This window comes from Solanum pennellii, chromosome 6 (assembly GCF_001406875.1).
Source record: "Solanum pennellii chromosome 6, SPENNV200".
Taxonomy (NCBI): Eukaryota; Viridiplantae; Streptophyta; class Magnoliopsida; order Solanales; family Solanaceae; genus Solanum; species Solanum pennellii.
The window spans coordinates 50,603,173-50,618,040 of NC_028642.1; the positions used below are offsets into that span (position 1 = coordinate 50,603,173).

The following is a 14,868-nucleotide window of genomic DNA, read 5'->3' on the forward strand; positions in this document are numbered from 1 at the left end:
ATATATATAAGTATACCAAAATATACAAATACAAATTTTTAGCTATATGTAAATCGAAATATACATATTAATAATCATAACAAACATAAAATTTGCTATGGAGCACAATTATATAAACTATAAATATAATATATAAATATAATTTTTGTGTTTGCTAAACCTAACATTTATTCAAAGAATGTAGGCGTAACAAGCCAACTCCAAAATCATATGATAAGTCAAGTAAAACATATAAATAACATATTTCAATCAATAAAGTATATCATCTACAGACTTGAATTTATTATTCTGAAATCTATAATAAAATAAAAGTTGGAGTCATCTATGAGGTTCAAGTTCAAATCAGTTATATAGAAGTACTAGACAACTGTTCATCGATATATCCGCTTCTGACCGAATGCATTTTTAATTTTATTTCTGTGAAGCAGAAATTCAAACATGGAAAAAGAGGCAAAATATCTTTGTTTTATTTTATCAAAAAGAGAAGGAAAAATAATACCTATGGCTAACCGTTTTTCTAGGTATTCCCAAACACGCTGGATTACTGTACTATTTTCTTGAATAATGAACCTTGAGTACTCAAAAATATTTATGTAAAAATTAAGTCTTTTTCTAATTTTATCACAAAATTTAGTTTTTCTTTTTGATAAAACAAATGATGGCAAGTAATAAAACAGTTGAATTTTCTGGGAAAAAAATTAAACTTTTTTTTTTGGAAGCCCAGAATACTCTCATTAGGTGCCCCTTGACCAGAATTCCTGCATTAATCCAACCTAACATAACCTTATTTTTTGTATACTTAAATCTTGAATTTTGTTTTTTTGGCTTCAATGTTGGATTTCTGGTCTGGGTTTTTTATCTTTTAATCTCTGTTTTTGTCATTCTTGAAATTTTTTTGGGGGTTTTCAGAACAATCTTGATGTATATGTTTTGATTGGTAAAATGGAAATAGAAAACTGGAAAAATCAAGAATCTGTTGTGAAATGTTAATTTGTTTAGATGAATATGATAATACTGAAAGATATTGTGGAAAGTTTGGGTCTTTGGTGGCTAATTATAATTTAGGGCTCAAATGCATTTGTTTGATAGAATATATTGTTGTAGACTTATGGGCTGTATTTGTTCAAAGGGTTCTTCAACAGATCATGATGATGTTGTTGAACATGAAAAGGAAAAAGAAATACAAGTTGATAAATCTTCTGTACAGTTGGTTGCTCCATCAGTAAGGGAAGAGATTAAAGAAATAGTTAAACCCAATGTAACATCAGAAGATAATGGTGTTACAACAAAAGTTGATGATAATGAGAAAACTAGGATTACAGAGAGGCCTAAGGACGGACGATTCAAGAGACAATCGACGATGGATTTTGGACTGATACGATCAAGGTCTCGAGTTGTTAACATGCCTCATGGTGGAATAGGGGAGCTGTGTGCTGCAGGTTGGCCATTATGGCTAAGTTCAGTTGCACAAGAGGCTATTCAAGGGTGGGTTCCTCGAAGTGCAGAATCATTTGAAAAATTGAACAAAGTCAGTTCTAACGTTATCTTTAAATCCTTACATTTTTATACTTTGAAATGTATAGTTTGCCAAATTTTCGTGATCTAAAGAAGATTATCATACTGATAGAATCAACCATGTGATGTTTGCAGCATTGTTTCATATCCCCTTGTTTCCCTGTCATCTTGAGTGTTTTAGGAACAGGATTTTCTAGATATTTCATTTTGTTACACATGATCTCGATGTGTCCTTTCACTTATTTTTGTTGCTTTCAATTTGAAAAATGAATTTTCAGTTTTAATTGCGGATGTAATCATAATGTATACGTTATAATTTCATAAAACATAACTAAAGTAAGTTGTATCAATAATCTGACTTTGCTTGGTTGCATAAATTTTTCTTGCTGTTAGATCTGTTCAAGCTAAAAGGGAATTAAGATTGTGAATTTCTGATTGAAACAATGGATGTCATTTAACTTTTAGATATCTCTTGATATTTGGAACTATGATAACCTCTAATGTTTATTTTCCAATGCAGATTGGTCAAGGAACATATAGTAATGTTTACAAGGCCCGTGACCTTGAAACCGACAAAATTGTTGCAATGAAGAAAGTAAAATTTGTCAATATGGATCCAGAGAGTGTTCGTTTTATGGCAAGAGAGATTTGTATTTTGCGTAGATTGGACCATCCAAATGTAATGAAACTTGAGGCTTTGGTCACATCCAGGATTTCAGGCAGTATATATCTTGTATTCGAATACATGGAGCACGATCTTGCTGGACTTGCATCAGCACCTGGGATCAAGTTCACTGAACCACAGGTATTTCTTCTTAGGTAGGTGCATTATTCTTACAAAGTTGTTTACAAGTTCTTTATATCCTTATGTTGCACAATTTGAATTGTATTTCAGATAAAGTGTTATATGCAACAAATGCTTTTGGGACTCGAACACTGTCATAGTCAGGGTATACTTCATCGAGACATTAAGGGTTCAAATCTTTTAATTGGTGATAATGGTGTTCTAAAGATCGGAGACTTTGGTCTGGCGACGTCTTTTAAGCCCAACCAAAAGCAGCCATTAACAAGCCGTGTTGTAACACTGTGGTATAGGGCTCCTGAGCTTTTGCTCGGTTCAACAGAGTACGGAGTGGCCATTGATATGTGGAGTGCTGGCTGCATCCTTGCTGAATTATTTACTGGAAAGCCTATCATGCCTGGAAGAACAGAGGTACCCCCATTTCGGGGCTCGAATTCACTCCTTGATCTCTACTTCCCTAGAAAAATTTACAGTTTTCTCCATGCTTACAATCAAAAAAGAGTTTAATCATCAAGCACTAAATCCAATCGATTTCTAACTATTTTTCATCTCATTAACGAATTAGCACCCGTTTCTTCATGCATTTATTAAGTGAGAGATTTGAAACAATTGCTAGGTGGAACAAATGCATAAAATCTTCAAGCTTTGTGGTTCACCTTCTGAGGAGTACTGGAGTAAATCAAAACTTCCACTTGCTACTAGTTTTAAGCAACAGAACCCATATAAGCGCGGTATTGCTGATACATTCAAGGACTTGCCTCCGACAGCTTTGGCTCTTGTTGACGCCTTACTTTCAATAGAACCAGAAAAGCGCGGCACTGCTTCTTCTGCACTCAGTAGTGAGGTAATGTCAAAAACTCATCTCTTCCTTACGGAAGTATATCCTCCTTCGGGAAAGTAATTTTCCCTCTTTGCCATGAAGAAGAAAATATTTCCCACTTTAGTGATTGATAAATGCAGTGAATATCAATCCTATATCTATAATTAAGTGGAAGTTATCTTGTTACTTTCCTAGAAACAATTTCAGTAAAAAAATTACTCCCACTTAAGAAGGTGAACAATTCCTCATCGAAGAGCTAGAAGATTCATCGTTTGTTGTCAATCTATGCCTTCTGTGATGAACTTATGTAACTTGGCTTTCTTGTTTAATGTGAAGAATCAAAGAAAAAATCTCTTCATCCGATCAATCCATTTGTTAAGCATCTATAATAACATCTATTTTGAAAAACATGTCATAACTTCAACACTTGTCCTAGCATGATAATTTTTTGTTTTTAAGCTATGCATTTTGCAATGACCTATGTGGCCTGCCTCTGCCAATCGATGATACGAGGCAGCTTTATTGTTTTGTTTTTGGGAATCATTTGTTTAATATATTAGAATATGTTGTTCATCCGCTATAAATTTCACTACCAAAAGAAATGCTTTATATCTTTCTTCTTTGTTTTTACTTTTCAGTTCTTCAAAACGAATCCCCTACCTTGTGATCCATATAGTTTACCAAAGTATCCTCCGAGCAAGGAATACGATACTAAGGTTCGAGATCAAGAAGCAAGAAGGTATACTGCATTAGTTGCAAAAATACATTACTGATCAGTTATGTTTTTTGAATCCAGCATATGCTATTCATATGTTACATTAATATATTTAGTATAACTCATTTCATCTTATTCTACTTAATTAATTTAAAGTTGTTGCTTATGTTTTCTCAATTTTGTTTCTTCTATTCTCCTTTTATATTTCTCTAGTACAATGCTGTAAGCCTCTAACAAATATGGTTTGAAATTAATAATGTGGGGGCTTAGTGACAGTTTAACACTATCATGCAACCCAATTTTGATTTCCACCTTCTTCATTGGGCATGGCTACTTCTCGGACTGCCTTGGAGGATGAGAAATATGTTAAACAACTCTAGAAATGGAGAGTTCGGATAAAACAAGCTCTCACTGGTTAAATACTGGTTCCTACTCTGACCAAAAATAGAGTGACTTGTAATTTTGTTCTCATGCTTTGACTTATGTATGTTTACTATCATGTTCTCCAAAGAAAGTGCAGCTTTCTTGTAATCAAACTTTGCTATTCTTTCATATAGTTTCACAGTTATGTTTTCTTAATCACAGGCGAAAGGCTGAGGCTGGAAAAGGACATGGAGCCGAAACAACAAAGAAGTCATTGGGACAAGCAAAGGAAGAACCGGCAACAGAATTCAATGCTCCTGGACAGGTTTTATTTTCTTCTAGTTGTCCAAGACTTATACAGAATATTAACATTTTCTTGCTTAAGACCCCTGTTGTTGCACCAATGACTTATGCGAATTGCAGGGACAGACGAGCAAAGGCATCAGAGTGAAATACAATGCTCTCGAGGACAATAGAGCTGGTTTCTCTATAGAGCCACCAGCATTGAGATACGGACTCACTCATTCTAATTCAGTGATCCATCCTAATACATCTGGTTACACATGGAACAACAAAGCAAAGGATGATTCAAGTGCAATCAATGAACGGGCATATCCTGCTTCCCAACATGGTGTAGAGCTTTCAAGGCAAGGTTCTCACAAGCCTCGAGCTACAGGAGAGTTTTCAAACATTCGTTCAAGGAGAGATGATAGGTCATCTGGTGGAGATTCCACGGTGAGTTCCATGGATAAAAAATTCCCCATTATCTAGCATGCTTTTATACCCAGAGTTATTATCATTAGGTATATATAAACAAACACTCGAACTTGACCTTAACTAGCAAGTAAGCACTCCAACTTTGAGAGTGCACATAGACACCTCAACTTGCTCTCAACTGGCAACTAAGCACGTAGACACCCAATGCTGACATGAAACATAAATTTTGGAGGTGTCTAGCTGATCATTTTGCAAGTTGAAGTGTTCAACTGACACAATAGAGACAATTGAGGTATCTAGTTGATCATTTTGCAAGTTGAAGTGTTCAACTGACACAATAGAGACAAGTTGAGGTGTCTAGATGTGCATACTCAAAGTTGGAGTGTTTAGTTGACAGTTGAGGCCAAGGTTGAAGCGTCTATCCAAGTATTAAGCCTTTCATTTATTGTCTATTCAAAGATCAGTTAACTGATCCGATTGACACAAACACACAGAGGTCTAATAGTCAAGTCATCAAGGAACCATTTAGGATGTTGGGCTAGATGGTATCGTTGTTACATGTTTCGAGAAGAAATTGATTCATTTTGCAGTGGCATAAAAATGTTATTGATCCCACACAAGACACACAAGCAGATATATAGGATGTTCTTATGTCTAATGATTGAGTCATCCAGGATCCACTAGCAGTTGAGCCGCAGAGTTAGCTTATGATCATTTGAGAAGAAATTTTGATTTGATGACTAACTTCCTGTTTTTTCATGTGCTGTTTTGATATTTTGAACTTTTCCTCCTTTTTTGAGCTTTCATGAGTGTAACTTGCCCCGCCCCTCGCTTCAGGTTTATGTGTCAAAGAGAAGCAGACTCCTGCACTCTGGACCACTAATGTCACAAGGGGGAAGTATGGAAGACATGTTAAAGGAACATGAGAGACAAATTCAAGAAGCAGTTAGGAAAGCATGTCAAGACAAGACCAGGCCCGAATAGAATTGATTAATCTCTTCTGGTGGAAAGGCTCTCGTATAATTTAACTCTTCTGCACATGAAATTCACATTTATACAGGTCCTAAAAGGAGATATATCTATTATCCATATCAGGAGTAAGGTTCTTTTCATTTAGTGACCTTATATTTGCTTTGTGTAGTTTGAAGAATTTGTTATGTTCACAATGTAAAATCCATTTCTTCTATTATATCTAGAAAACTTAAGCTCACTAGTTGGTTCTGGATAGCTTTAGAAGGGAACTAAACCCTTTTGTAATATATTCAGAGGATTGATTGAAATACTGTAGTTGAACCAATATTCTCATGATTTTTTCTCTAAGAAACCATTTCTTTTATCCACTTCCAATGATGAATAAAATGAAACAGAACAACGAAAACTTGGAGCTTCCAAATTTCCACTTATCAAGCACAATAATCCACCCTTGTTAGAGGCGGAGTTAGTATTTTCATCATATCAAATGAACCTGTTTTAAATAAAAATACATGGGTTTTGCGACTGCACGCATTAATTACTAATATACTATTCATCTGCACTAATATTGACTACTGCCTTTCCAATACTTTTGCCTTGGAAGATTCCAGAAAAAGCAGCTGCTGCACTTTCAAGACCTTTAGCAATATCTTGTAAATATAGAATTTTTTTTGTCCTTATAAGTGGAATGACCCATTCAAGGTATTGAGGATAGTATTTCCAATAATTAACATCAGAAAATCCTTCCATTCTTATGCATTTTGAGATAAGGTTGTGAATACCATATTTCTCCTTCAGTCCATACTGTGAAATCATTCCACAAACTACAATTCTACCATGACACTTCATGTGTAAAATTACCTCATCTAGCATTGCACCTCCAACATTATCAAAGTATCATATAATTTTGTATACTTGTTTGACTTGCGTGATATTTAAATATCTCTTACGCGCTTCAATTACATTGAGTCACAATGTGTTACGTAAGTCAAAAAGTGTATAATTTTTTTAAAAGAATGAATTCAATAATAATAAATCTTTATTTAGTTAAAATATGTCTGCGTAAAATTTCAATTACAATCTATGGTACTTATGCTTTAGCCCTATAATGTATAATTGGATCACATGAGTAGTAGATCAAATAAGTACCTTTTCAATGCTTCACCTAAATTTTCTTTCTTATTCTTATAGTTAAAAGCATCATCAAATCCAAGCTTGTTTTTTAAGATGTCAACCTGCACATGCACATGCATATTATATTATATTATTTAATAAATTAATATTTTCAAGTCCTTGAATTTATTAATTAAAAAGTGACAATAGTTACTGTAAAATTTAATTTTAATTACCTTCTCATCAGTACTTGTACTCAAAGGCGGAGTTAGAATTTTTAATTAGGGGGTTTATAATCTGTAGAAATAGATAATCGAAGGGAATTCAGCATATACTATATATACATATAAACTTATTTTAATCATATATAAATTATATAATTTTTCGCCAAGGGGTTCAGATGAACCCCTTTAATGCAATGTAGCTCCGCCCTTGCTTGTACTTCCAACAACATAAGAGTTCATCATTGTCCAGCAAGTTGACCAATACCTCCAGCTGCTGTAGAAACATATACTTCTCCTTCCTTCACTGATCGATGATATATTCTTAATACCGAAATAAGCTGTAAGTCCACCCATTCCTGCATATTATTAATATTTCATTTGTTTCTTCCATCTGTTATTGACTTGACATATAGTTTAAAAAAATAAATTAGACTTTTGAATTTGTGATTCTAAATTAAAGACATGTATAATGTATCAAAATGACTTTTAGTATTGTGATTTCAAATATGGGTAAAAAATTAGAATGAAAGAATTGTCAAGAATTTGAAAAGCACATTATTTAATAAAAAGACGAATAAATTAAAACGGAGAAAATAACTTTTTCCTTTTCTACTCTTAGCCCCTTTGATATTACATGTTTATACCATGCCAATAAATGTAAGATTCATCATTCCATATATATAGTTAAATGGTAAAAACATATAGCTATAAGCCGATGTTTACAATAAACAAATATACGTATGGTAGTTTTGCCTATACACTAGTCTCACATAATTAACTTGGACATATTTCTTTAAGAAAATTATTTATTTTTTTTTAAAAAAGGATGTATTTTTAGTAATTTATTTTATATGTATAAATACCTTTGAAAAAGATGTAATTCGTTTCTTGATCATGTAGAGCTTTATTTTGGTAAAATTGAAAAAATAAAATTAATATTTTCTTGATTATATAAATATGAAATAAAATGGAAAGAAATATAACTAATGGATATATATATATATTTTCATCTCAGTAAATACTTGATTATGGTAATTTAATATGATTTTGATATATATACTGAAGGCAAGTCAGTACCAAGAATTCCGGTATAATGTGATAAATGGACGTCCGTATATTTGATTGTAAATAATACCCTTGGATTTTTAATCATAATATATTCTTCCTATCCAATAACTCCCCAAACGTAACTTCCCTCTACAAAATCTGGATAAGTAGATTCCATTACTTTTGCCACGCTAAAAACCTCAATAATCTGCACTAATTAATGTTAATTGTCGATAATAATAATAGTAATAGTAATAATAGTAATAGTAGTAATAGTAATTGTAATAATAATAGTATTAGTAGTAGTCCATCGAATTAAATTGGTCAAAGGTGTGCGTTCGTGAGCCTATGCTAAAGTTTCAATCAATTCCTACCAATATCCACGCCAAGTAATAATAGTAGTACTAGTAGTAAAGTAGTAGTAGTAGTATTAGTAATAATAATAATAATAATAATAATAATAATAATAGTAATAGTAGTAGTAATAGTAGTAATAATAGTAATAGTAATAGTAGTACTAATAATAATAATCATAATAATAGTAATAATTCTAATAGTAATAATTATAATAATAATAATAATAATAATAATAATAATAATAACAATAACAGTAATAAAAATAATAGCAGTAATAATAATAATAATAATAATAATAATAGTAATAATAATAATAATAGTAATGACAGTAGTAATAGTAGTAATAATACTAATAATAGTAATGACAGTAGTAATACTGTAATAGTAGTAATAATAGTAATAGTAATAGTAGTAATATTAATAGTAATAACAGTAATAGTAATAATAATAGTAATAGTAATAATAATAATAATAATAATAATAGTAATAGTAATAGTAGTAGTAATAATAATAATAGTAATAAGGGAAAAGGGTCAAATATGCCCCTGTACTTTTCAAAAAGGTTTAAATATGCCCCCCGTTTAAAGTTTGGTCCATTTATACCCTTGCCGTCCAATTATTGGTACAAATATGCCCTTATGGGCGTTAGTTGGCCACCTCAAAATATCCAACGCATTTTACTTTTTTTTAATTACCCAAATGGATTTTCCACGTAATTTTTAATATTACAGCGTGGCATTTATATTACAAAAGAGAAAGGGTCAAATATGCCCCTAAAAATCCGACCCATTAAACCCTTTTATTACCCATATTTTATGGTTCAATTATACCCCTTTTATTATCCTTTTATTACCCGTATCCGACCCAAAACCCATATCCCTTTTCCCCCAATTTTATTACCCTAATTTCCTAAACTTCCTTTCTCCCCAAGAACACAAATCGCGGATAGCATATCCATTCTTCATTTCAAAGTTAGGGTTCTTGAGAGCCTCATTACCCCCATCAATTTCATTTTGAGGAGCTCGAATAAAAGAGTGTTCTAGTCATCTCCAGTCATCTTCTTACACTTTCTCCTTTAAAAATGAGTCGGGACTCGACTGTTTCAAGTCTGTCGATGGTAAAATGTCAATGTGGTATTGTGGCGAAGATTTTCACGGCTTTCACTCCAACTAATGCTGGAAGACGCTTTTATAAGTGTGCTAATCCTAATGTAAATTTATCATACAATTTCATTAATTTTCATGTTTTTTGTGAGTATTGATTTTAAGTTCATAATTGTACAGGGTTATAAATGTGCTTATTGGAAATGGGTTGATGATCCGCTCCATCCTAGAGTTGCAAATCTAATCCACAATTTAAAGAAGGAAAACGATTATCTTCATCGTGAAAACAAAAGTTTGGAGACGAAGATGGCTGATCTTGAAAAGTATTTGGCATCTGAAATTGAAGAAAAACGTGAACGTCTAAATGAAGAGGTTGTTATCGATAAGTCTTAGACAAAAGTTGATCAAATATGAATTGTGATAGCTATGTTGTGGTGTTGTTTTGCAGCATTCATCACATTCTGGGTAATGAAGTAGGAAGGAAAATAGGAATTTCTATCAGTTTGTAATCTTTAACTTTTTCATCCTTAACTTAGAAAACGTTAAATATGTGTGATGTGTTGAATTGTAGTAGTTGATGACTTGAATTGTAGTAGTTCATGACTTGAATTGTAGCAGACATTTTGATTTATATGGTATGTTAAGTTCGATGTCACCATTTCTTGCTTTTCTTTTTGGTGATGGCATAATTGTGTTTTATGAAACAGAGGAAGTTTAGGGGGGCATATTTAAACCTTTAAACGCAGGGCATATTTAAACCTTTAATTGGGGGGCATATTTAAACATTTAAACGGGGGGCATATTTAAACCTTTAAACGGGGGGCATATTTAAAGCTTTAAACTGGGCCATATTTAAACCTTTTCGAAAAGTTTAGGGGCACATCAATTGTGTTAGTTGACTATATGGTTTTGTACATATTGAGTTATTTCTATGTGTGTTGATGTAAGCCTTAGGCAAATAAAACACACTCAAAAGAAGACGTCTTAAATTCACAATGACAAGACAAACCACAACAAAAAAAGGTGTCTGTAATGCCATTCTATGAAGGCATATGAAAGTTTCACCTAACTTAATACTCATTAGCAATATTGTTTGTCAACCACTATGGTTAACCATGAGCATTAACACAAAAATTAACATAGAAAATAAATTACAATAAATCATCATCTACAACAGGATTTCTGCCCTTAACCCCCATCATCTTGATTCTTTTCTTTTTTGCTTGCATTTGCACATGTCCAGCAGGGACAGCTTCTTTTCCCTTCCATGTTGTTTTGATCGGAGAATAAGGCAGATTAGTTGGCACTGAGGCACCAGTGTGATCTCCATAAAACTGAATTTTTCTTGCACCAGTTGGAACAACCCTTTTTTTCAACTTCTCAGCCCTCAATTCCGATTCACAAATCACCATTGGTCTTAGAGGTGGGTCTTCTTCATCTTCAACATTTGGACCATATGGTTCAAACTCTTGTGTTACAGCCTCAGCCCCAGTTTCAGCTTCAATTCCACCCTCAACATCAGAACCATGTTCATTGTTAGACATTGGCCTTTTGCCTTTCTTCGAATGTGCATTATTTTCAGCACACTTTTCCTGTAATTTTTTTTTGTATTTAGATTAATTAGCTTACAATTAAAAACATGGAAAAACATGTAATATTGTGCTTACCTTGTAACAGGACCTGACATTGTGATTTGATTCACACAGTTGTTACATGTCATTTGAGTGCCTTTTCTAGACTGAGACCATTCACCCTTTCTTTTTCTTGCTTCATCTGGTTCTCTATTCCTTTTCTTTTTTGGTCTACCCAATTGTTTCACAACATTAGGAGGCAACATTGCACTTGAAGGATCAACCTTCCAAAACTTTTGACCTCTTACAGGCTGCATCTTGTTTTTATATGTTAGCATGTAAGCCTCCTTGCTATACCACCAATGTATTTCAGTTATTGGATTTACTTTTTTGTGTGTCAATGCTTTGATGGCATGCTGGCAGGGAATACCTGATAAATCCCAAATTCTGCAGGTGCATCTCTTTTCCTTTAGATTGACAGTGTGTCTATCTTCTCCATCAGACACTTCATAGCCCCAATCTCCATTGAACTCCACCTTACAAGTATGTGCTAATGCCCTGTAGTCGATGTACAACTTCATGCATTCCGGACTGAAATCTGTAACCCAAGTCTTCAACTTCTTTTCATTTTTCACTAGCAATCTCATCACTTGTACTCTTATTTCTTCTAACATCTTGATTATTGGCTTGGCTCTAGCCTCAAGAATCCATGCATTGAATGATTCAGTGAAGTTGTTATCAACCATCATGTTCTTACACTGAGTATCAAAATAAGCTCTACACCATGCCTTTGGTGGATACTTTACCAAATTTCTTGCACCATCTTCTGATAGTTTCCCCAACTTATTTAATTGGTCCTTGAACTCTTCAACATAGGAACTCCAAGCACACCACCACATCAGCTTCCTCATTTGACCACTCCTCCATTTTCTGCACCAGTTACTCTCAATGTGTCTCACACAATACCTATGTTGAGCTTCAGGCAACACTTTGACAACAACATCTATCAGTCCCTGTAACAGTGAAAGTTAAGAATTAATATGTGTTAAAAACAGTAAGTACAGTGAGTACAAGTTGAGTAAAAACAGTTGGTACATTATGTTAAATAGTGTGTAAAACAGTGAGTAAATTTGTGAATGAAAGTGAATTAAAAACAGCATCATACCTTTTGCATATCCGAAATGAATGTGACTTCTGCACCATCTTTAAGGTCCAAAGACCCCTTCAATAACTCAATAAACCAGCACCATGTATTGCTTGTTTCTTTGTCCACTATTGCCCATGCTAGTGGATAGAAACTGTTCATAGAATCTTGTCCTAGAGCAACCAACAGAACACCCTTACATATACCTTTCAAGAATGTACCATCAAGTCCAATAAATGGCCTCAAACCAGATTTCCAGCCTTTCTTAAGAGCATCAAAACAGATGTACATCCTTAAAAATTTTCTTTTTCCTTCAGCCAGGGCATCCTTAGAGATATTTATCAAAACATCACTTCCGGGATTGGATTGCTTAAGCTCTTGTGCATAGGCCTCAAGCTTGTTGTAGTCATCAATAAAACTTCCATCCAACTTCTCAAGAGCCATCCTCTTAGCCCTTTTAAGTTTAGACTGACACACATTCAATTTTAAGTCATTTTCAAGCTCTCCTCTCATATCTTTTACCTTATACTTGGGATTATTTTGAAGCTTGTTCTTGAAGTATTGAGCTAAAGTAACTGCATCAGCTCTAGCATTAAAAAAGGCCTCCTCACATGTGTGCTTATTGATGAAAGTCTTTATCTTAAACCCTTCAGTTTTGCCATCTTTTGAAATCAAACACCTAAAGGGACATCCTATATCACAACCATACCTAGTTCTCTTTGTATCACCTTTTATTATAGTCAAAGCCCTTTTGTTAGCTAATGCATAATAATTCATAACCTGTCTACCTTCTTTCATGTCTTTAAATGTCATACCAACTTGCAATTCTTTGAAGCTTTCCAACCTGTCACCTACTACTCTTCCCCTTTCATTGCTAATAGCATCCATCCACTCTAAATCACATTCCTCACCCTCAGAAAGATCCCATTCATCAACAGAACCAGGACTGTGTTCACAATCTGTACCAACCTCAACATCTACACAACATGATTCAACATATTGTGTGATATTTTGGGCAACGACAGTGAACTCACCCTCCTCCACAACAAAGAAGTTGACGACTTTAAATTTCTCACATAGAAGGCTAAGGATGGCCCTAATTCCATCATCCCCATCTACTATATAATACTTTTCAGAGGGCCCAGTGACTAATAATTGTTTAACCCGAGAAAACCCTAGCTTGGAAGTAAACTCATCACATATATCTTTATGACTCAATAATTCAGGGTCAAAATTTAGCCAAGAGTGCACCAATTTCTTAGTGTAAGCCAACAGAGGTGAAATGACCCAACTACCCCCGTAGTTGAACACAATTTCAACTTCATCAAGCATTCTTCAAAATCACATGAAAAAAACAGTAAAATCAGAGAGACCACTCAAACCAAACACATTAAAAGCTGCAAAAATATAATAAAGTAAGCCCTAAAAGACAAACAACATCTCGAGACCACCAAAAGAGAAACAAAACAAAGCTATCAAAGGCATAAAAGTACATCATTTTAAAACAAAAAAATACATTTCAAGTGATTTCGATACACATAAATCAAAGGAAATCAAATACAACACATGCCGTTGACTTTACTTAAACAACCCTAACTCATAAGAAAATGTAACCCTAATCGAATATATAATTTACTGAAGGGAGAAAACTTACCTTCAACCCGTAGATTTTCTAACCCTAGCGCCGCCGCAATTTCTGCAAGTCTTCAAGAACCCTAATGCGCCGCGATTTGTGTTCTTGGGGGAAAAGGAAGTTTAGGAAATTAGGGATTTGTTTTGGGGGAAAAGGGATATGGGTTTTGGGTCGAATACGGGTAATAAAAGGGTAATAAAATTGGGGGAAAAGGGATATGGGTTTTGGGTCGGATACGGGTAATAAAAGGGTTTAATGGGTCGGATTTTTAGGGGCATATTTGACCCTTTCTCTTTTGTAATATAAATGCCACGGTGTAATATTAAAAATTACGTGGAAAATCCATTTGGGTAATTAAAGAAAAGTAAAATGCGTTGGATATTTTGAGGTGGCCAACTAACGCCCATAAGGGCATATTTGTACCAATAATTGGACGGCGAGGGTATAAATGGACCAAACTTTAAACGGGGGGCATATTTAAACCTTTTCGAAAAGTACAGGGGCATATTTGACCCTTTTCCCTAGTAATAATAATAGTAGTAGTAGTAGTAATAGTAGCAATAATAATAATAGTAATAGTAATAACAGTAATAGTAATAATTGTAAAAATAATAATAATAATAATAATAATAATAATAATAATAATAATAACAACAACAACAACAACAGAAAAAACTTAAAAATACCCTTAAACTATTCGAAATAGCTCATATATACCATTAAACTTTATTTCGGCTCAAAATTACCCTTCCCGTCATACTATTGGGTCAAA

At 33.6% G+C, this 14,868-nt stretch overlaps 1 protein-coding gene and 1 pseudogene across 2 annotated transcripts; one reads left to right on the top strand and one right to left on the bottom strand.

The window, feature by feature from the left end:
- Nucleotides 1-1,072: 1,072 nt before the first annotated feature.
- LOC107022633 (probable serine/threonine-protein kinase At1g09600) lies at nt 1,073-6,268 on the top strand. 2 transcript variants are annotated; one of them, XM_015223229.2, is made up of 8 exons: nt 1,073-1,528; nt 2,036-2,320; nt 2,411-2,728; nt 2,934-3,161; nt 3,776-3,876; nt 4,438-4,540; nt 4,639-4,950; nt 5,770-6,268. In XM_015223229.2, the coding sequence occupies exons 1-8, from the start codon at nt 1,073-1,075 to the stop codon at nt 5,914-5,916; spliced, it is 1,950 nt and encodes a 649-aa protein (XP_015078715.1). In that variant the 3' UTR covers nt 5,917-6,268. The 2 variants fall into 2 exon arrangements, with proteins under 2 accessions (XP_015078715.1, XP_027773401.1); XM_027917600.1 differs by having other exon boundaries at nt 1,328-1,485.
- A 4,631-nt stretch (nt 6,269-10,899) lies between these two features.
- On the bottom strand, nt 10,900-13,813 carry LOC107022408 (annotated as a pseudogene).
- Between the last annotated feature and the right edge of the window lie 1,055 nt (nt 13,814-14,868).

Excerpts from the sequence above, each read along its gene's own strand:
- LOC107022633 (XM_015223229.2), top strand. The coding sequence starts at position 1,073 with ATGCATTTGTTTGATAGAATATATTGTTGTAGACTTATGGGCTGTATT. Across the intron at positions 3,162-3,775 it reads CTTCTGCACTCAGTAGTGAG|TTCTTCAAAACGAATCCCCT; the intron begins GTAATGTCAAAA and ends TTTACTTTTCAG. Across the intron at positions 4,951-5,769 it reads CATCTGGTGGAGATTCCACG|GTTTATGTGTCAAAGAGAAG; the intron begins GTGAGTTCCATG and ends CCCTCGCTTCAG.